Consider the following 23746-nt stretch of genomic DNA (forward strand, 5'->3'; position numbering starts at 1 on the left):
TCTTTCCATCAAGTTGGTTTTATAGGAGCTAGGCAACTGATTCGATAGTAGATGCCTCCCATAAAGATTAGATTGGGCTATCCTACTTTGTTTAGAAGATTGAATGGCGATATCCCCTCTACCTTTTTCTCCTTCGACTTTTGCCAATCGGAGAGGGCAACCAATTGAGTGTGCTTTGATTATTTAAGATGAGCTCATTATATTTAATATAGGCCATGCTCATGCACAGAGATACATATAACCTTTTGTCATATTTTTTTTTTTTAAGATGCTGAGATCAGATAATTGTTTTTTCAAAACTCATCAAATTGAATTATATATATATATATATTTATTTATTTATTTTTTGCTATCATGATCAATGATCATACCAGTTGACTAAACATGTATTACTGCCAATCAACATGACCAATCTTAATCATGCCAAGTGACCGAACATGTGTTAAAGTAATTGGTAATCACCAATAATACGAATGGGGAATTATATTGACAAGAACAGGCCATTGGCAACCTTAGACAATGGAATCCACACATTAAAGGTCTGTACTAAATATAATAAATAAATAAAAAAAATCAAAGGCTTGTCACACCGATGTTCTCTATTGTCCTTGACAAAAGCTTATAGCATTTTTTTTTAATGGAAACAATAATTTATTAGATTTTTTTATTTTTATTTCATCACATCCTCTCTCTCTCCCTCTCTCTATAATATTACAATTACAGGTCAAGAGATATAATTGAATTCTATCAAAAAAATAAAAATAAAAAAGAAGATATAATTGAAGCATACCCCATGGGCCCACCATATACACATAAGGCACACAATTGTGGATAGGATTCCTCTTCACATAACCTAAGGATTAGAGAGTGATCCGATGGCTAGGGTGCCCTCAAGACTCATGTCCGAATCCTCCCAAGCATGAAATCACTCTCTAGTCCTTGGTGATGAGCCGGATCCCACAATTGTGGTAGAGAAGAATATTATAAAGTTAACTATTAAATTAGATCCTAAATTAATTATTGACATTTTCAATAAAATTTGGTATTATCTGTCCCAAAAAAAAAGAAAAAAAAGGAATTGGGGCTACCCTATTCCACCATACGTATAATTAGTAAGGTGGGGTATATATGGGTATTGTGTCTCATAATTCAGAAGGTGACTGTCTAAAAAAATTGAAATTGCTAAACTCACATAAATATGGTTTCATTTTGATGATCAATAATCAAATGTCAGAAAAATAATTTTAGTTTTCTTATCCCTAGTTTTACAAGGCTCAATTTGCCAAAAGGTCTTGTATGCCATTTTAATTTATTGGTGATGGAGCAGCACCTCTCATATTCTATATGAACTCATCAAAATGAAAGAGAGAAGAATTGGCATCCATAATCCATTTGGATTTCAACCAAAAAAAAAAATCCATTTGGATGTTCTGGGCTTTTTATTTATATTTTTGGGGAATTCAGGGATTACCTTACAGGATTTGGATTGAGAATTTTTTTAGAACCAGTCTCCTCTAGATTCAACTCGCCCAACATTATTGACCAGTCAACCCCAAGATTACTACACAGTTTCCACTAGAGCCGCAAACCATATCCATCATGACCCATCAGAGTGACAAGTTGACCTAATGTATAGTCTCGTCAATCTCTAACCAAAGAATGAATACATTATTAAAAAATTATAATGATTGTGTTGCTTTTTATTTTATTTTTTCTTATAAACCATGGAGTATTATTTAGAGATAGAGGTCCCAACAAAAGAGAAGGGAGGGGGGGGGGGTTGGATTGAAAGTCCCACAATCATCTAAGGACAAAAAAGTGAGAAATGAAAGATGGATCATTAACATCCCAAATAGTAAAAGGATGAGAAATTCCACAAGGTGATAGAGAAATTCTATTATTGAAGAAATCCTCCACAGGATAGAATGGCATCTCCTGTTAAGAGGGTTTATGATTGTGTTGGTTAATGTACTTTTTTTTTTTGTTGTAAATGTAAAAATTGTCACTTTGTTTTTTAAGACCGAGTTTGCCTGAGTCTTCACTGATTACCATGGAACTTGAAATGTGCATATGGAATATTTGGAAGGTATTTCCGAAATATATTGAAACTCTTATACCCTAAATTAGGGGTGTCAATTCGAGGCTTGACCCTATAAGTCCAATCGTTTAAAGTTCAAATTGGTCTAGACTCTAGAATGATTAATGAACATGCCATGTGCTATCTCGTCCGATTATAATTGGTTGTTTTTTGTGGAAGGGTGTTATTTGATCGACTCTTAGTCTGAACATATTAAATAATAACATGACTTGTTTAAAGCCTATTTAGAGGCCTATTAATGATTGGTACCCCACTGATGGTTTATAAAATGAGACCATGCATAACAATCAATCACAATGCAAAGGTCCTAAAGTGTGAAAGATCGATTAGACACAACTCGATCGATTGACACCCCCAGAGGATGATGGTGAATGATTGACCGGTTCTCCATGGGTTTAGGAAAACTTTTTTCCCTAATATAGTGAAATAATAATAATAATAACAAAATAAAGTGGGAGCAAGCGTGCAGACGTACAACATACAGCCTTGCAACTTGCGTTTTGATCTCACATTTTCTTACCATGGCGGCATGGGCCAGCAAGGCAGCAACCCCAAAGACTGCCGCGATTCTAATTACAAAATCTAAACTATAAGTAAGACCTGAACTACCTTAATTTTATTTTAATTCAAAGAGAGTGATGGTGCTTATGAAACTAATTTCCAAATTCCAATCGCCATCTTCAAGTCTTCAAGATCGTTGACTCACAAAAGCAAATTTAGTACAAATATAAAAAAACCCAACAATCTGGAAAATTAAAAAGAAAAATTCCAACCGGTTTTCTCGTCTTCCATTTCAGGATTTAAAAATACCACGTTTTCCCCTGAGCAATTACTGGCAGAAATTCGTGGTTGCCCAGAAGAAAGAGAGAGAGAGAGAGAAGAGAGGGAGGCGGTAACCAGAGGAGTAATGGATTCCATTTCTTGTGACATTTGGAAACGTTCCTCTAAAATGCTGTTTGTTCATCGTTTTCTGGAGAAGAACCTTTGATAATGGGGCTGACCCTCTTGAGATCGATTTGCCCAAGTTATTTATAGTTGGGTGGTTGTTCTTGATATGGGTTCTGGTCCTGTGAGCGGTAGTAGCAGTATCAGCAGCAACAGTAACAGTTGCTGCGATATGAGTCTCAAGTGTTGGTGTAGGTGGAGATGGGATCATTGTTTCCTTTCTTCGACTTTTGCTTTCTTCCTCTGCTCTTTTTTTCTGTTCGGATTCGTGGCTTCCTTCTTCGTTTGGCTTACTTTCTCCCCTTATGAACGCCCTGCTCTCTATTCGCTTGGTTGTCAAGAAGACAGAGAAGGATCATGGTCGATCGGCATCTATTATGGAGACTCACCATTCTCTTTGGAACCCATTGAGTCTGTGAGTTATTTCTGTTTGATTATTTTGTTTTTCCGCCTATTTATTGGTTTGATTGGGTTTTCGTTATTGTTTTCGATCTGGGTTTTGTTCATTCCCTCATTGGGTGGTGGATTGTTTTGTTGAATCGGAATCGGGAGCAGAAGAATGTGTTTAAGGAAGAGACCGCAGCTTGGCCTATTGCAAACCCTGTAGTCACATGCGCTTCCTTGTCGGATGCTGGTTTCCCAAGCAATTTTGTGGCTGATCCGTTTCTCTTTGTTCAGGTATATTTGTACCTTCCTTCTCACTTTCCTTTTCCTTGCCCTCTTAATTTGTCAATGTTGCTTGTTTTATTGTTAATTTCTTTTGCTCCTTCTTGGGGGTTTTCCTTTTTTCTGTTATGCTATGCTATTGATACTCTGTATGGTTTGAAAGAATTAAGGTTTTGTTGTTTACTGCAACTGTTGTTAGGAATGAAGTCTTTGGTTGACAATGTTTTTCCCTCTTCAAGTCATTCAGGAGTCGAGTACCATATTTATAGAAAGTAAAAGTGATTATTTTTCTTATTTTTTTGAGTTTTCCTGGTTTCTGCTTTCGTTCTGTTTTGTCTCCCAGCCGCGATTCTGGATGGACTCACTTCCTGATGAGTGGCAAAATTTTCAGATTTTCAATACTTGTAAGATACTGGTGGGTTTGTTTGGTTCTGTATCCAAATCACTCTCTACCCCACCTCCCAATATGGAATGCCGAATAGATAAGAAAAAAAAAAGTATCTAGAAGTTCCATTGGCATTTCTTGCATTCCAAAATGTTTTGACCGAGGATTTTGGATAAATCAAATCGTTTGTTTTAATGATGGATGAACGAATAGAGATTTGCTTATGACGCTTGTTGGACTGTTGAATAGAACAGAGCATACTCTTATGCATGTAAATAATCCAAACAGAAAACAAAAAGAACTTCTATGCGTGTAGGGTTGATGGAAGACCACATTACCCATTCAGTATACATGAATATTGGCTGTTGCTGTCACTCGAACCCATGAAAAGCATAAATGAAGTAGCTTTCTTTATCTTATTGATATAAAAAGTTCTTGCCTTTAGATGCTATGACAATCATTTTATTTTCAGACTGAATATCAATCACTGTTAAGTTCTAGTTGAAACTAGTGTACTGAGCTAAATTGTACATTTCTGGGATAAATGTTGTTTATATGAGATTCTTTCAGTAGAAAAGTGTCAGAAGGAATGAGATTGTGCAAGTGGAACAATTTTGGTGTGTAAAGTGGATTCTGACAAAGCATGCAAGGATTTTTATAGGGCTTCTGAGACCATGTCTTCGAATTGCATGGGATTTGGGAGCCAGTGGAGGATATGGATGATGGGTTGTCTCACCAAACCCAACACACCCCACAAACCCCCCCCCCAAAAAAAAAAAAAAAAGGAAAAAAAAGAAAAAAGAAGCACTTTTCCATCATTTGTTAATTGGTCTTGCAAAGTCTAACAAGGAAGTCAGGTGATGGATATCTCCATCTTCTTTACTGTGGTTGGTGACATCTTGAGCAGATTGTTTGGATGAAGGTGGAGCTGAATCTAATGAAAGAATACACAAATGCCAAGGGGCTTTGTGGTATCATACCTCCAATTTATTATCCAGAGTCCAAGAGGGATATGTCCATGATCAAGAGGTTATTTTAAATGATTTGAGATCGTTGTTGGATCCGAGATTAATTGGGATAAGAGCATGTAACAGGGATTTATATGAATCTGGAAGTATGCACTTCTTTTTGGAGATCCTTGGTTGCAACCTGGATTTACCTTCTTTGGGGTTTCCTTTGTGTAGCTCAAGATCCTGGGACCTTTTGTACTTTGTGATGGATAAATTCTCTAAAGACTGGCCACTAGAAAGATGAACCATAAGTCCCATGGGTGGTAGCATTGTACCGATAAATATTCTTTTTTCCTGAACCTTTTTTTTTCCCCGTTTGTGAGGTGTTGATTCTTGCCACTGGGCTACTACCTTGGGGCTTAAAAATTGGGTAAAGATCTACCAAAGTTGTTAGCCTTAACCGTTGTGTTGCAGGTAAGCCCGAATGCTGTTCCCATCCCTGTCAGGGGAGATGCCAACTGTCTCATTTCAACGAACACCTTTTTCTTGAACCTTCTAGTGCACTGTATGCTGTAATGGCATTCGATGCCCTTAAGAAAATGTAAGAAAATGGTAAAGGCACTGGAGAAATTTTATCCAATAACAGAAGTAGGAGAAATAACAAGGACTTACCTTCCCCCCACACCCCCCCTCCCCCCCAAAAAAAAAGGCGAGGGAGCTTTTGTGGATTGCAAATTGGGAACTAGTTTGTTAAATGGAATTGTGAATCTTTATGAAAGAAGTATTTGCCCTTTTGGCCTAGTGACGCAGGTGTGGAGGCCTGGCTGAATAAGCACTATCCAGTTTGCAGGCTCAGGCCAAGGAGAACCAAGCCTAAATTTGGCCATTGCTTTTCAGCAGGGGCACTGTAGTCTTTGGGGTACTTGGGTTTTAATATTGTAATTGAAGCTATTTTAATTGTGGTCAACAGGTACAAGGTGTGGTTCTAGTGTTTGAATCATCATAGAAGATTAGATAAAGTTGGTGGGCGGAGAGTTCTGAGTCCAGTTCAGTTTCAAAGCTCTTTCAGTTTTAGAATGTAATAGAAGTCCAAGTGAGAAAAATTGGTTTGGTTAGCAGATATAAATATGTACTTTGTCGATTACAGAAGTAATTGAGTAGTGATTTCTGAGTTTTCTTACATCCCTCTGCTCACATCCCCATTTACCGTTATTCTTCTTCCTTATTTCTGAAATAAACAATTATTTATTATTAATTACAGCCTTAAGGTAGTGTTTGATAATTTATAGAAATAATCAATTTTTTTTTTCTAAAATCACATTAATATTCAGGATTGTGTCTGATCCTGGTCTAATTGTGGTTGGTACTTTAGATTCCTTCTCTAGATATCTGGACTGCGCCACCTAGATGCTATGGAAATTCCCTAGTGAATTCCATAACATTTGGCACCAGGGTTAGAGAAAAGTATGGAATTCACAAGAATGATTGACATTTTGCTATGTGAGCGGAGTTACTTTGATATGGCCATGAAAGAGAACAATTCAAATCTTTCCATTGCTTGTACAGTCCATTTGATGTTTTGTTGGTAGTCGAGATAAAAATAGGTTTCTGGCGGATGAGACATGTTCTATCTCCAGATTTCTCAAAAATATTTAATAATAAAAGTCCCCAAAACAGATCAGCATAGATGGAACACCTTTGACGCAGTTCTTTATGTAATCTGAAGATCAAGATATTTGTGCTTAGTGTTGAGTTCTCTACAAGACCCTTCTCTGACTCCTTGTGTCCATTCTATCCTAGCCTTTCAGATATTTGGCTTTTTTTTTGGTTATGATATCCTTTGGAAGATCCCCTCAAAAATGCAAATCTGATGGTGGGAAAATGGCCCTAAGAAATTCAACATCTAAACTGAGCAGGCAAATAGCTGCAATTGTTCAACTCCTTTCACTAACCCAGACTGAAATCCTAACTTATTCCATCAATTACCTAAGTTTGAAAATGTACTCTGTAAAGGCTTGAGCCATGTTGAACTTTTGGTCCTCTAGTTTAATGGATTAGTCTATGTTCCATCAGTCTTTCCTAAACTTCCGTTGTGTTTATTATAGGCTTGGTATGACCTTGATCGATAAAGCTCCTTGTCTCTTATTTTTTTAAATAGGAACTAGGTGCTTGTTCTTTCATTTAGCTGTGTACAATGTTGTTAAGGTGCCGCCTTGGCGTCCAGGTGGTATTTTTGGGGTCGAGGAGACTGTCGCCTTAGTGCAAGGCACTGGTTTGGCACTTTTTTATGCCAAATATCGTTTAATCATTTACTTAAGATATTATTCATAAATGAGGAAATACTCCCCAAATGAATCTAATAAAAATATTTAAAAATACAAATTCCAAAAGGATACAAAGTCAACTCCCCAGTTCAAGAATAATAACTGAATTTTCAGTTGTAGGGGTGATTTCAACTTTCAAATGCTAGGATTTTCTCTTAAGTATAAAAATTCCATAAATCTTATTGTGATAGAACATCACTAAAACCAAAAGAGCGGTAAAATAATCTTTTGTTTTGATTCGTAAAAATTTATTTTTCATTCAGAGTTTTTAAACGATATTTGTGCTCACCAAATAATGTTTGGTTGGAACATAACTCCTTATTTATATATATATATTCAATATAAATCAGATTTAAGAAATCTTGGATTTGTTGGAAAGTTGGTTTTGTGCTCTACCTAATACAGTAATTCTTATGTAAAAATAAAATCATTTGACCTGTCAAACTTATTCGAGAACTCGAACATTTTTTTTTTTGAAAATGAATTATTCATTAGAACGTCTCGGGTCTGTGTAAGAAAAGATACAATGTTCCTTCAGCCACAGAGTGGATAACGGCCAGACGGTCATACATGAACTAGATAGGGCCCTCCAAGATAGGGTATTTGCAATCGAGTTACAATCCCTAGAAATATGAGAGAAGTTGCATTCAATGAGCTGAGAAGCCAAGAAGTGAATGTTTGAGATGACTCCTTGGGCTGAAATGGGAGCCAGCTTGGATGATTGAAGGATGAGAGTCACCAACTCTTTGCAATCCACTTCAACTTCAACAAACTCAAAACCCCTAGCGACACATTCAAGAAGCCTAAGGCGCAAAGCAAGTGCTTCTCCCTCGAGAATTGAGTGGAAGATTTGAGGATCAGAGATGTCATATACCGGTTCTCCATTGCTATCCCGAATTATCGCTCCTATGCCGCCTTTACTACAATCCTCGATCCAAGAAGCATCTGAGTTCAGCTTCTAGAAAGGGGAGATGGGAGGATTCCATTGGTGGCGACCCTCATCTGTCTGATGGCGACTGGACAGCATAGACGACGACCGAAGACCACACTTGATATCAGCAAAATCCTGGAAAGCTGCCGTTGCTTTCTGGATAACATCTTCTGGGGTCCAGGTTTGTTGACCAAATACAAGGTCATTGCGGGCCAACCAAAGAAACCATATGATGAAGGTACTCAGAGATACCAAGGCACGAGCTTGTTTCTTCCCCAGGGAATCAAACTTCTCCCATCCTTCAATCCAACTTTGCAAAGTGACATCTTCATTTGTGGGGATTTTAAGGGAGAATGGGGATCCAAACCATGTTGCCACAGCAAAGGGGCACTTGAGGAAGATATGCTCAGGCGATTCCACCACCATTCCACAGCTGACACAGTTTTGGTCAATCTCCATTTGCCTTGCAGCAAAGCCCTCTCTGGTAGGGAGGCCAGAAGCGACTGCTCTCCATATGAGAGACTTGATTTTTGTGAGCGACTTGGATTTCCAAATTCTATTCCAGACTTGTAGATGGAGTGGCAGCCCAAGGGTCAATTCTAGAGGTGGAGGGCTTCAGTAGTTGTTTTTGGGACTGCACAGCCTTGAGAAGATGATAGGCTGATTTGACCGAGAAAATGCTATTTTTTGAAGCTCCCCACACCAGTTTGTCTTCTCCCCACAAGAACATTTCTTTAAGTGTTGATTTTTTTATTATGCTACATATACCTTGGATCACCAAAAATCAACAGTAAGCTACATCAAGTCATAAAAAATCAAAACAAAAATTTCTTCAAATTTTGATTTTTTATGATTTGATGTGGCTTGATGTTGATTTTTGATGATACAAGGTATATGTAGCATGATAAATAATGTTAGAAAAGAGAGGAAATAAAAATAACACTTGGGCATCTGGTCTTCTAAGTGCTTAGGCACCCCTCCACTGCCTTGGGTTGCCTTGACAACTATGGTTTACATCATTCATTATGTAGAACCACTCAAAGACAATTGTCTTCTAGTCCATATTTTCTTTTCATTTATCAAAGAATTAGTTGTCTTCAAGGTAAGATTAAATTTTATCCTGTGGAAGTACTTAAAATCTAGAAGAAAGTTCAGGATAAAAACTGTCTTGCAAAACTGAGTAAATGTTGTTCAGGGGCCCTTGCTGTCCAGGATAGACTGGCCTCTCTATGAACCTCTGCAAGTTCTGACTGTCCTCTTTGTGAACCTGAGAAGGAATATATTACTCGCACTCTGTTTAAATGCTCATATGCAAAGAGAACTTGGTGTCGTTCATCCTTATCCTTGCAGTTGATGGGATTCCCTTGCATTTCCTGATTCATTTCTTGTTTGAGCCGGTCCCTTTTGTCACCAAATCTGGAAAACCAGGAAGAAATTCATCTTTCTTGGGGCCCCTTCTGGTCCTTCATACTATCATTATAGCTGGTACAGCATTTCAGAAATTCCACGAGGCAACCAGTGAAACTGAACACACAACTGTTTCAAATCATCTACATGATGGTACATCTGTACATGATCCCCCACCTTGCCACCATTTTTTTTTTGCACAGATGGTGGTATCAATAAGAGAATACATTAGCCTGTGCTATCTGTTCTGAGGTTGAGGCAATGAGGGATTTTGCCTTAGTAGAATGCTTTACATGTGGAAAAGTGAAGGGGTCTTGGATTCTCTTTCTCTGGTGCAAGAGAGATTTGATGAATCCAGTTCAATGGAGTGGGATGTGAAACGATCCTGGGTGACATGCATCTGTTGGAGGGGTTAATGTATTCTTACTCCTTTATATTTAACGGATAGCTGAATGTGTCGCCTATTCCTTGCTGGAGGGTGGTTCAGTTCGGCATGAGGAAAGTTTGGTTGTCACAATCACCTCTTATTTTGTATCCCGCCGGCCCCAACATTTTTTTAATGGTTAATGAGAGCGCTTTTTTGCATTGGTCCCTACAGAATTGCTGCTTCAACCTTAATGGCCTAATTATTCAAGACAAACTGTTCCAATCTCATTAGTTGATTCATCCCTAATGTGAACAGAAAAGCGAGAGATGCCCCTAATGTTTATTTGCCCAATCCTCTCCTAAGGTCTGATTCCCAAGAAAGCCTATTGCTAGAACTGATCTGTTGTAAACAAGTCTTCCCCAGCAGAAAGATCAGGCTTTCCTTTTGATTCACGTAGGACATCTTTGTCAACCATCATAATACAAGTAGTCATCTCATTCCACATCGTATAGTGTCTCCTTCCAAGTCCCACTTTCCTTGTTTGACCACTTCATCAGTAAATGATTTCAAGGTATTTCCTTTTATGCTTCACCACCTTATTCTAGGGCAAATAAGCTCACCTTTCTAACGATTCCTCGTAATGAGGCACATATCCATGACCACTAATCCATGTTGTTTGGTTAGGCTCTCCCCTGATATAACCTTGCAGTCCTAGTTAGGAAGAAAGATTCGGCTTCTATGATGCCTGCTTTTGAAGGTAACTAAATGCTTCTCTCTTTTCAAAGTAAGTATTTACAGTGGATAAATCAGTGAAGGGGCAATTAGTATCACACCCCTACTCTTTACATTTTTTCTGATACTCCCCTACTTTTAAACTTTTACATCTTTTTAATCCTTAGTATTTTTAAATGACTAAATTACCCCTCTTTTACACTTGTTAACTGGATCTCATAGTTCTTCCCTTTCCTTCCTCCTCTTCCTTCTTCTGCAACACAAAAAGGCAACCTTGCCACCTGTGATGGATGATGACGACGAAGGATGATGACGGTGGAGATTTCTCAGCGACCATGATTGTTAAGACCAATTACAGTCGAACTTCTCCATCGACCTTGGCAGCGGCTTCGGCCAAATGGTTGTGTAATTCGGCTATTGGAGATCGGAGTCATGCTAGCTCAAAGAAGAGAATAGAGGAGGAAGAAAATTAGTAGACGTTTGGTCAATTGAGAAGGAGACCTCGACGGGGGCTGTTATCAGGACAACTGGTAGTGGTGGAGGGGGTTCTTACTAGTCTTCCACGATGAGTTGGGCTGTGGAGAGCAAGCAGGCTGTGGGGGAATTTGGGTTTGGGAAGCAGAGGAAAGGGAGCTCTTCGTCACAGGGCGAGGAAAGTGAGCAGCAGCAACCTAGGAAGATTAGTTAGTTCGATCCCTGAGAGCATTCCTAGGGAAGATACCTCTTCCAAATATGAACTGCTCAACGAACTAGGTGAGTCTCACAATTAGGAATTTGAGTCAAATGTGGTATATTTCTTCAGAATTGTTTTCCTGCCCATACGTAAATTGTTGGATCTTGCAACATGCTAAAAAATCTTCATCGTGAAAACCAGGAATGTCGGGAACTGTAGGATAAGTTTGCATATGTTTTGATCCTGGGTCTGCTATTTTGCTGAATTTAGGAAAAGCTTGGGCCGGATTTGCGTTCAATTTGAAATTTAGTCACTTCTTTTTTTTCTGCTTCTTTAGTGCATTCATCTTCTTAAATGCTGCGCATTTTTGGGTGGTGGACGGGAGAGGGAGAGAGCGGCGTGTTTGCAAAGAGGGAGTTGGACTGGGGTGAGGCAGGGAGGAGAAAGGGGAAAACACAGAAATGAGAACCGGCTAACAGGTATAGAAATGAGAACCGGTTAACAGGTAATAAAAAGGGGAATTTGGTCATTTAAAAACACCTAGGATGAAATAGATGTAAAAGTTTAAAAGTAGGGAGTATAAGAAAAAAAAGTTAAGAGTAGGGGGCTTAGATTCAATATAGGCTGAGTATAGGGGAGTGATAGCAATTGGCCCATCAGTGAAAGATATATAACTAAATTAAATTAAATAACTGTAAAATATGTAACTAATTAACAATAAATTATGGTCTGGAATGCGGGGATGTAATTTATTTGGGAAGTTGCCTTTGTAGCTTGGTCACCTGGGCTCCATGGTAGCTGGCCATCACCTTCGTTTGTCTTAGTCCATGACTATGATGGAGCCAGAAAATTACAATTTTTGTGGGCCATTGGATCTAGCTTAATGGACCAACTTTTGTTAATTCCAACCCCCCCTGAAAGTACAATTTTGTATTCTTTTAGGGAAATAAACGTAAATTCCGTGAGTCATTTTTTTTTAATGGTAATTCCATGGGTTGATAACATTTGAAGAACACCCTATATTTGTAGAGGCTCTCAGAAACCAATAAATTTGCATGGCTATGTAGATGTTCCAGAGTGCCCCCTTGGCTTGGTGGTAAGGTCTCCAGCTGTTGATAATGGAGATGAGGGGTAGGTTCCTGCTCATATTTTATTTATTTATTTATTTATTTTGGGTTGGTGAGGGAGGGGGAGGGAGAGAGTTTGCTTTGGCGAGTTATGGAGTGGGGATTTAAGCTTGGACCAATTAAAAAAAAAAAAAAAAAAGAAAAGAAGAAGGCTAAGTAGATGATCTGCTAAGTTCCCCGCTTGAAGGGGTCAATTGATTAATAATTTTCAAACTGCCCTTCTTGTTTAATTATCTGTTATCTTTAAACCAATCGAGTCCCCTAATGGAAAGTAGAAACTCATCTGTTCAGGCGGGTACATCTGGATGTCTGGCCTCATTAAATTTATGGATGACTTGTATTATATATTTGACTTCTTGGACCCTTTACTTTGAGAATTCATTCATTTGAACTTAGGGATTTAAGGTATTATACATTTTTTAGCTTGTTTTAGTTTTTGCCACAATGATATGTAAATATATTTTTTTGGTTGTGATTTTGCATTAATTACTAGTTTTCATATTCTTTTATTCTTCTACCCTCCCTTTGTCTACATGTAATTTGATGACTATTTCCCTTGATACCTTCAGAATTGGGTCCATGGATCTCTTTTTTCGACTTTTTGAAAGCTGAGAATGATTGTCATGAATAATATGTGTGTCCTTCCCCAACTAGATTATTTTTTACTTCAAAACTGATTTTTTATTAAAAAAAAAAAAAAAAAAGAGAACAAGGGAAAAGAGTCCGTGATGGGGACAGAAGTTTGAATCAAATTGGGAATTGGACTAGTCCTTTTTGTTTTTTTTTTTTGACTTTCCTGTCAAAGCAAAAGTTCATGATAGAATGTTTTGTGAACAGAATAAAAAATAAGGGAAAGGGAATACAGAATCATAATAGAATTTCCTTCCTTTTTCTACATAAACAAATTAGCTGAACTATCCTGGAATTCTATTCAACAAATCTGAAAATTCTTATATCAATGCTCTTCTTTCCTCATCAACTTTTCCAGTCCTTATATTCACAAATATGAAGCTAGTTAATCTTTTGAGGATCAGCTTAAAGTCTTTAATTATATGTAAGTTCTTTTTTTGGTACGTTTCCTAACACTTCTGCAACTGATCTGCCAATGTGATCCAGGGGGATACCCTTTATTTGTTTTATGAGACCAAGAACTCCGTCACCTTGCAAGGAGATATTGGGGTTGCAAAAAGTATTGATAAGGGTGCATCATGGCAGCAATTAGGCATTGCCTTAGATGAGGATTGGCATCTCTCTTATCCTTATGTTTTCAGCTACCATGATCAAGTAAGATGAGAGCCTTTGGATTATCTGTCTTTGTTGCATGGCTCTTGAGCAGTCGACTCTCTTTCTCTGATACTTCTATTTATTATTATTATTATTTTTATTTTCAATTACTGGAAGCCTCAATCCTTAGTTTTTGTATTGACAGATATACATGATGCCTGAGAGCAGTCAGAAAGGGGAGCTTCGTCTCTATCGAGCAATTAACTTTCCTCTTCAATGGACGCTGGACAAGGTTATCATGAAGAGGCCCATAGTGGATGCGGTTGTTATAAACTATAATCGTAATTACTGGCTTTTGGGGTCAGATCACAGTGGTTTTAGCAGCAAGAAGAATGGGGAATTGGAAATCTGGTATAGTAGCTCACCAATGGGTCCTTGGAAACCCCACAAGCAGAACCCTATTTACAACACAGATAAGAGCTATGGTGCTCGGAATGGCGGCAGGCCATTTATATATAATGGAAACCTCTACCGTATTGGTCAAGATTGTGGTGAATCATATGGGCAGCGAGTGCATGTATTCAAGGTGGAGGTTCTTAATAAGGATGAATACAAGGAAGTTGAAGTTCCACTAGGCATAGAAGAGGCCAAGAAGGGCCGAAATGCTTGGAATGGTGCTCGTTACCATCACCTAGATGTGCAACAACTAAGCTCTGGACGGTGGGTTGGGGTTATGGATGGAGATCGGGTTCCTTCAGGAGATTCTGTCCATAGATTGATCCTTGGTTATGTTGCATTTGCGACTGTAGCTGTACTCACTGTACTAGTGGGGGTGTTGCTGGGTGCTGTCAAGTGTATTTTGCCCCTCAGCTGGTGTCCACATAGCTCAGTGAAGAGAAGTGATTCCTTCTCGGCCTGGGAATGGGAGCGCTCACATTTATTCTCTTCCAAGCTGACACGATTCTGTACTCGGATGAACAGGACAAGTGCATTTGTCAGAGGCCGGATAAAGCCCAACACTTGTGCTGGAAAAAGTGTCCTCTCGGTAATATCTGTGATATGGGTAGCACTAATATGCGTGGGGGTTAGATACATATATGGTGGCTGTGGTGGAGAGGACTCTTACCCATATAAGGGTTCTTATTCACAGTTTACACTGGTAACAATGACTTATGATGCTCGTCTATGGAATTTGAAGATGTATGTTAAACATTATTCAAGGTGTTCAGCAGTAAGAGAGATTGTTGTGGTGTGGAACAAAGGTCAACCTCCTGAACTAAGTGACTTGGACTCTGTTGTTCCCGTCAGGATCAGAGTAGAGCAGCAGAACTCACTGAACAATCGATTCAGAGTAGATCCGCTGATAAAAACACGGGCTGTTCTTGAACTTGATGATGACATTATGATGACATGTGATGATATTGAACGAGGGTTCAAGGTGTGGCGTGAGAATCCTGATAGGATAGTTGGGTTCTATCCACGTCTAATTAATGGGAGTCCATTGAAGTACAGGGATGAGAAGTATGCCCGTACTCACAGGGGGTATAACATGGTATTGACAGGGGCTGCTTTCATTGATAGTGAAGTAGCATTTAAGAGGTACTGGAGTGAAGAAGCAAAGGCAGGGAGGGAGGTGGTAGATAAGTATTTCAACTGTGAGGATGTGCTTATGAATTTCTTGTATGCAAATGCGAGCTCATCAAGGACAGTGGAGTATGTGAAGCCAGCATGGGCGATTGACACATCTAAGTTTTCTGGGGCCGCAATCAGCCGGAACACTCAGGTGCACTACCAAATAAGAAGCAATTGCCTTCTTAAGTTCTCAGAGATGTATGGGAGTCTGGCTAATTGGAAATGGGAATTCGGTGGTCGGAGGGATGGTTGGGATGTATAGAAGGATTCTAACAGCAGGTTATCACCTCACTTTTTTATGCCATTTTTGTTTTATATCCTTCTAATTTTGCAATCATTTTTTTTTTCTTTTGTAAACTTTTGTTCTTTTCTTTCTTTTACCCCTTTTTCTCGTCAATTGTGGGTTTGAGTTTTTTTTGGGGGGGCATCAATAGCTTAGGTTGGTCATATGTACATTGATGTTTCATATATTTTATTTTGCATAGCCTTTTTATGGGGTTTTGATCGAGAGTCTGGATCCTAGGTAACAAGGATAGCAGTGGTTAGCACTGCAAGCACAACCAGGTATAAGCAAGGAGAATCTACAGGTATTTTGGCCCAATGCAAATGCAACTCTGACGGACAATACAAGTTCCTGGGGAAGATGATCTGGCTCCTCATCAGATTGGCCCTAGGTTGCTCTTCCACGCATACGGAGTCTTAGGCTGTGTTTGGAATGCATTATCAAAATAGATTTGAGTCTAGAACCCAGTTCTGGAACCTGATTCTTTTTTATTTTCTTGCTTCAGAATGCATCCTAGACCAATAATTTATTCGGAGAAAGCATAGCAAACATAGCCTTGGAGTTTGCTTATGATTTAGAGCTTGTAATTAAAGGTGTGGGGGGACATTTTTGATTGTTTCAAGGAGATGGAAGCTGCTAGGAATGTCACATTTTCTTGCCCTTTGAGATGATGAATTGGGTAAAACAGATAGGGAGGGAAATTTTAGGAATGCAGGAAGGCGAGGGTAAAGAATAGTTTTGTTGAGGAGTTGTTTGGAGTTTGGACAGTTGGGGCCTAAGATGAAAGGGAGTAGTTGAGTTGAGTTGTTACAACTAGGGATGTAAACGGATCAAATTCAAATTGAATATAACAATATTTGTATTGTTATCCTATTGGCTTTCGAATAGATTTGGATAGTTTCTAGAAACTGATTTTTCAAATATGGAGTCCGGGAAATTGATATGAACACAATTCAAGGTTTGAAAGCGTGGTGGAAAGGTCTCTGGAGGTTGTGGAAGTGGGGTTTGCCCCACAAAGTGAGACCTCCTGGGATTCGGTGGTCGACCGACCGGACGAGGACCACGCGAGGTACCTCGTGCATTGTTACCGGATCTAGTACGTACCATCGTATCCTTGCACTTGGAACATACCATACACAACATTGGTTAAGCACCTTAGAATTTATATCGGCACATAATCATATGCCAACGCACAGGGTATTATAGTGTATGAAGGTTTTGCAACTAGCCATAGATTAATCCCGAAAATACGGTGCTAGTGCTTCAACAAGTCGGATGATGGTCCCACTCGACCATATGGTGCTATCCACACACCCTTTTTTTTTTTTAGGTATATTATATAATAATAATAATAATACCCCAACTCTTTTCTTTTTTTTTTTTTTTTCAACCGGCGGGCTGTCACCGGCGGGCAGGTTGGCCCGCCGGTCCGACCCGAGCGGAAATACAAACAGGGCTTTTAAGCCCCTGTTCCTCATTTCCTTTTATTCCTTCCCCCTCTCTCTCTCTGTCTCTCTCAGGCGATTTTTGAGAGCTCCTTGACGCTTCCACTCGCGATCTCACTCAACGATCCGGCGGGTTTTGGGAAGATTCAACTCATCTACTTACAAGTAAGTTTCTTCCCCATTTTTCTTCTTAGAACGTATACTTTGGAGGTAGGAACCATGTGTAGTCTTCAATCTCAATTCTTTTCCGTGTTTCTTTCCATAGAACAGTGATTTCATGTGAATGCGATGTTTTCTTTGTGATTTATTTATAGTTTTAGGATTTACTTCTCAATTTTTTAGAGAAAACCCCAACCGTGCACTAGTTTTCTCAAATTTGGGGCTTTCTTCAATCTCTGCTCTTCTCTTCCCAACTAACAACTCAAATGCAATACCTTATGTTTAATTTGTACTTGACATGTTGTAGAGATCATGGAAAGTCAGGTAGGCTTGAAATCCCATCTCTTCCCATGGAAATCCATCTCTTTGTATTGGGTTTCTTTGATTCTCTTTCCATCCCTTCATACTTGTGGATTCCTTTCACCTCAATATCATAATAGTAGATATTTTTGCATATTCTAGATTGTAGAATGATGGCATTTCATCCGTGAACATGTAAGACCTTGCTTTACTCTATTGTGAGACTTGTCATTTTTCTTAGGTTGACCTTGCACATTGAGAATTGGGGTTTTTCTATCATTCCTTACTTGCCATGCTTTATATGCCTTTATCGCATTTCTGTTTTGCCATAACACAGAAATGGCAAAAATCTGTTTACATCGTAGTGGAGACTGGAGAGACTGGTGTTGCGGTTTCATTGTTTGCATTGAGCAGTGGAGAATTAGAGAAGATAAAAATTCGTGAAGATGAGAAAGTGAATGGCTAAATCCATTATCCAATTAGTGTTGATGTTGCAATGTCATATCTAAATTACATACATATCCTCATAAATTTTTTAATTCATTGTTTAACTGCTTGTAATATACCTTGAATTGATAATGGTATTTTAGTATTATAAATTATTATTTAATCATATTTTTATTTTCGAATGTTAACATATCAGATAATATCCGATCTGAAATAAAAAGATCCATATACACATCTGAATAGTTTTGGAATGGATTCAGATAGTTTTCAAAATGGATTCCCCTAAGCTGACATGGACATGAATCAAATATGAATTTTTTACTATCCATTCATATCCTCATGAATCATCACATCAGGCGTACACATGGAAAACCATGCAGCTCGTCTGAAGACATTCGTCTCAGATTTGCAGACCAAGAGATTGGTTCCACAACATATACATAACATGAATTTTAAACACAGGACACTCACGAAGCAAGTCTAGCCTACATCAAGGTTTTAAAACTTGGGATCGGCCATGGGATCTGATTGATATCGGATCGAACTGGATTGAATGGGTTTAACCCTGTTTGTTTTTTAAAAAAAAAAAAAAAAGTATGTTGGACCATTTTACCCTTATACTTTATCAGTGAATCAGTTTCGGCTAATACCAATCCAAATTGGGCTATCTTGATTCCTGACTGATCTAATCTGATTTTCATAACTATGGCCCACATAATCTGGGGACATTTCAAGTCTGGTTCTAATAGTTGCCCTAACTCGAACCCTTTAATACAACGGCTTGGGCTGGTTTGTGCTGGCTTGGGCGAAGTCTAGTACAAGTTGCAGCCCCATGTTTATTTTGTGGTAAATAAGTGCTAGCCCTACTTGCCACATGCCTATATATAGTTGTAACTAGGGATAGGGATGTAAATGACAAAAAAATCTATATTTGATTCATATTTTCCTATCCTAAAAATATAAATAAATAAATAAATAATTCATGTTTGTATCTGTTTAGGAGAAACCGTTTCTGGAAAATATTTGAATCCATTCGAAAACTGTTTGGATGGGTTTACAAATATTTCAGTTTTTTACTGGATATTGTTCGATCCATTAGGTCTGATAATGAAAATATGATTAAATAAAAAAATAATATTTTCCCTTATCAATTCATGGTATATTACAAGTCATTAAGCAAAAATAAAATTGTGATAAACGTCAATCCTAGTGGGTAAGTGGATTGAGCCTTCACCTTCTCATCTTCTCCAATTCTCCACCACTTAACAGACTGTGAGACCACAATATGCACTCTCTCCGAACCTCCACTCCACAGTCTTAGGGATATAATGGATAGTCGAAAACTAGTATTTTATTTGTGTTTGTATTCGTTTAAGGGGATTCTATATTTTAAAAATCTGTTTTCCAAAAACTTATTTGAATTCATTCAAAAGCTAATCGAATGTGAATATAGATAGTGTGATATTCTATACGAATTTGATATGTTTACATACCTACAATTTTGATCCTTGATATATAAATCCAAGGGAAGAATTTACATAAAAAGGCTTGGGATTTTAGGCAAAGGAACGCTCTTCTGAAATTCATTGTAAAAGACACCATTTTGTTATATCGAATATGACATTATATATGCTTATTTTTAGCAACTTCCCTAGTTTGTTTGAGGCTAAAATCTGTTCAAATGTCTGTTGTAGTGCTCTTTATCAGTATTTGAGCTAATATTCATGTTGAGGATGCGGAATGTTAATTGTCGAGAGCACCTCCTCACATGTGTTAGGGTATTTTCAAATCAAACAACAGAGGGGTTAGGGTTACCTTGGGATTCACAAAAACAAATCATCCAATTGAATGTAGTGCTTGATCCCATCATCAATCAATGGAAGAAGCATTTTTAATGGAGAAACCAATTTTTTTTTTTTTTTTTTTTTTGTTAACCAAGGTGTCCGGGCTAGTTTACGCACATCTCAACTAATTCTCGGGGAGACTAGCACAACAACCCACCGTCATGATCTCTACTTAAATTGCAGATGCATATATGGGGAATCGAACCTGAAACCGTGCGCCTAATCCACACAATCCCAAGTTCGCCCTAACCATCTAGGCAACTCACAGGTGGGTAGAAAATAAATAAGAAAACACACACACACACACTCCCACAATGCGTACTACAGGATTCGATCTCACGATCTCCTCCCCTGGGTGCTGGCTCCACAAGCCGAAGCTACCACCACTGGGCTATCCTAGTGTTCATATGGAGAAACCCTAATAGAAAAGGTATTTCATTTTCCTCTTTATGAACTCACTCAACTCTGAATTCTCAATTTGCAAGAATAATTTGGGTTTTCATGGCCATCATATTTATTATTAGGCCTCTTTAAGACCAATGGTTGTGATCAAGCCACGAGTTATAATCCACTAGGGTAGTCTCACAACTTGTCCAATATCACACATAAGGACACTCCGTATGAGATATAACCATTTAACCCATAAATGATGGAAACTTCCATTTTATTTTAGTCCCCCCCACTTACTATCACATAATGGACATATGGGTATAGAAACTGACATCACCTAAAACCCCAATATGTTGAATGACCTATATTGGAGTGTCTTAACCGCCTTTGCCCTAGTGGTTGAGATGATCTACAACTACCATCTCCCGATGGTTGAGCTAATCATAGAGCACCATTGTCTTAACGTTGTTAGGGGTGCAATAGTTTGATTGTTGTATATGAGGGGGTAGAGCTTCAACAACAAGGGTCTAAAAGAGAACTAATGCATAAAGAATGGGGCCGAAGAGAATTTTGGAATCCGTTAGTCAAAGTCAGTGAGAGTCAACAACTAGATATTGTTTATCCCATTAATAGTTGTTCATTGATGGATATTTATCCGAATATAGAGAAAAAGGTTCTTCCAACAGTTTGTTGATCCACATTTCTATAACACTTCTAAAAGCTTCTTCCAATAATTGGATAGTTGGGTAAAACACTTCTAAAATATAATTATTTATCTATAACAAGATTTAAAAACAATTTACAACATTGTCACTTTAATCGGCATTTCAATACAATTACAGTCAGATAACTCTCTAAATATGTTTTCCCCTTTGATAAGTAGATATCATGTCAGGCATCTTTTTCCATTTATAGTGGAACACAATACATCAAGTGCATCAACATGTAGCCCGTGTTAGCATTAACTTTTAGTACACCATAGACACATAATGCGCAGTTCAATATTAAGGATCTCTCAGGTATAAGGACAAATCAATTATTGAAGATTCTTATTGCATAATCAACATACAGTATTCTGTACAAAAATTTTGAATGGTCATGTACAACACATATATCATGTGAATTCTCACACTTATATTCTACAATCATTTTGTGAGAATATACAGTGTGACAACCATATGAACAAAATATCCATTATATCTCTAGTTATAAACACTTATTCTCAATTGATTTAATGGGCACACACATATATAATGATGTATCCAACAATCTCTCATTTGTATGTCAAAACCAATGTCCTATCAATCTTACATTCATTGTCTGAAGATGTTATTAAATACAATATTGATATTATGCATGTAGATAGACATAATGGTATATGTAATGAGCATGTATGATTACAGTTAGGTACATCATGGGAATATGTTGTACTATATTATACTGCCACATGGGTTGATGTTGTTGGATATTGTGTCTATCAAATCCGGTTCATTTGTAATTTGAATCGATTCGATTTAATAAAGTATTATTGATTTATTACATGAATTATAAATAAGCAATGTCTCCATTAATAGGTTTATAAATGGAAGTCACAACTAGGATTTGAGTTGGGCACCCTTATCATAAATGGTTGTCACATGTTATACTACTAGACATAGAGATGTTAGTGTACTTATGTGAGCACACATATGTGTGTGTTTTGGCAAAGAATCTTTTTCGTGTCATATTACCTCATGTGTTACCACTGAAAATGTTTATGAAAATTGACACGTCACCTTATCTTTAACTTGAGATAGTTTATTCACTATGTACATTGATACTGTGGTGTTTGCACACACACTTTGATGTATCAATGATCAAAGTCCAAATGGACTTAGGCCAATATATTGGATATGAGCAAAAATGTATATGAGTGAAAAACTAATCAACAAGGTTTCCACTACCCATTTAGGGGAACATCGAGAGAAAGAATGTTTATGCACAATCGTATTGAATCAGAGCTCTGTATCATTTAAGAAATGATTTTATATTTCTAATGGTGATTAGAAATGATTAAATATGATTTACATGCGCGCACGCTCCTATATAGACATGTACTATGGAATGGAGTCATGGTGGTATTGATGCACATGCCCTATATTCCATAATGATGATGTCAGTAGTTGTAGGGGTATGACTGTAATTTAGTTATGATGGATATTTATTTAATATCGATTAATTAAATTAGGAATGGATAAATAATTATTGTGCAATTAATGAGTTATTTAATTAATTGCATTATCCCTCTTAGATTCTGCTTCTTCCATTTCTTAGCAAGCAAGTACTTGAGTCATATTGGATAAACCAAATTTATAGAAAGAAGAGAGATCTAAAAGGGGAATTAAAGTTTTAGGCTTTTAAGTTTCTTAATTGAATTTTTTTATTATAATTATAAAGAAATTAAAGTTTTAGAAAACTTAAACTAGTTAAAGTTTTAGGAAACTTAAACCATTAAAGTTTTAGAAAACTTAAAAGAGTTTAAGTTTCTTAATTGAACTTCTTTATTATAATAATAAAGAAATTAAAGTTTTAGGAAACTTAAAAGAGTTTAAGTTTCTTAATTAAATTTCTTTAATGCCCCACATTATATAAAAAGGAGGAGAGTGAAATAGGATTCCAACATTTTTTTTTTTTGGATCTCATTCTCCTTCTCCTCTTTTGGCTCTCTCTCTCTCTCTCCACTTCTATATCTTTCTTCTTCTCTTCTCTTCACATCGATGTTGAACTCTAATTCCTGTATAAGGAAGAAAAGTAAGTTAGAAGTTGCACTATTGAAGGAAAGAGAAGGGCTATTAGATAGTCAATTGAAACTTGTGAAGTTTCAAAAGTTCCATAAACTGCACCGACTACACATTTGGGATTCAAAACTTAGATTATTGGTCTGAGGAAGAACCATTATCTGGAGGAAGAGCTTCGCTTGCGACTTTTTGTAAGTATTGTTCTCATTATTTTGAATTAGCTATTATATTTATTTAGTTTTAATGATATGGAAAATGACTTGAATCGATCCGAAATTCCACTGTGCATGTTGGGTTGGACTGAAAAAGTCTTGTTTCCAGCAATTGGTATCAGAGCCCGTTCTCCTATTCATTGAAATCATGATTTCATTATGGTTGAATGGACATTGCTTAGCATATTGGAATGATTGTGTGTGGATGCCAACGCCCCTCGCCAGGGTGTCATTGCCCCTCATCTGTGTGTTGTAATCCTTCATTGCATGTGTCAATGCGCGGGTCACCCCTCCACTTAACTGGGTTGGGTGTTGGGTTGATTTTTAGTCTTGCATAGTGGTGGGTCCCACTTGTGGGACCGAGTTATTATTTTATTTTTATTTATTTATTTTATGAATATGATTCATATTGTCACCACCATATTTTC

The 23746-nt window shown here is 37.6% G+C and overlaps 1 protein-coding gene and 1 non-coding gene across 4 annotated transcripts; one reads left to right on the forward strand and one right to left on the reverse strand.

Annotated features, from left to right (window-relative positions):
* The first annotated feature begins 2779 nt into the window (after positions 1-2779).
* LOC122060042 (glucosamine inositolphosphorylceramide transferase 1-like) lies at positions 2780-18085 on the forward strand. 3 transcript variants are annotated; one of them, XM_042623183.1, is made up of 5 exons: positions 2780-3458; positions 3599-3721; positions 13722-13889; positions 14035-15740; positions 17986-18085. In XM_042623183.1, exons 1-4 carry the CDS (start codon positions 3153-3155, stop codon positions 15721-15723), a joined length of 2286 nt encoding a protein of 761 aa, XP_042479117.1. In that variant the 5' UTR covers positions 2780-3152; the 3' UTR covers positions 15724-15740; positions 17986-18085. The 3 variants fall into 3 exon arrangements, with proteins under 3 accessions (XP_042479117.1, XP_042479119.1, XP_042479116.1); XM_042623185.1 differs by lacking the exon at positions 17986-18085 and adding an exon at positions 15985-16726; XM_042623182.1 differs by lacking the exon at positions 17986-18085 and having other exon boundaries at positions 2784-3458; positions 14035-15780.
* LOC122060291 lies at positions 5464-5583 on the reverse strand. The gene has a single exon (XR_006134319.1). It is a non-coding gene; the product is annotated as a U6atac minor spliceosomal RNA (small nuclear RNA).
* Positions 18086-23746: the final 5661 nt, after the last annotated feature.

The sequence above is a fragment of the Macadamia integrifolia genome, chromosome 13 (assembly GCF_013358625.1).
Source record: "Macadamia integrifolia cultivar HAES 741 chromosome 13, SCU_Mint_v3, whole genome shotgun sequence".
Lineage (NCBI taxonomy): Eukaryota > Viridiplantae > Streptophyta > Magnoliopsida > Proteales > Proteaceae > Macadamia > Macadamia integrifolia.

Coding starts and splice junctions, on each gene's coding strand:
- LOC122060042 (XM_042623183.1), top strand. CDS start 3,153: ATGGGTTCTGGTCCTGTGAGCGGTAGTAGCAGTATCAGCAGCAACAGT. Junction 3,459..3,598: donor CTTTGGAACCCATTGAGTCT/GTGAGTTATTTC, acceptor AATCGGGAGCAG/AAGAATGTGTTTAAGGAAGA. Junction 3,722..13,721: donor ATCCGTTTCTCTTTGTTCAG/GTATATTTGTAC, acceptor AATGTGATCCAG/GGGGATACCCTTTATTTGTT.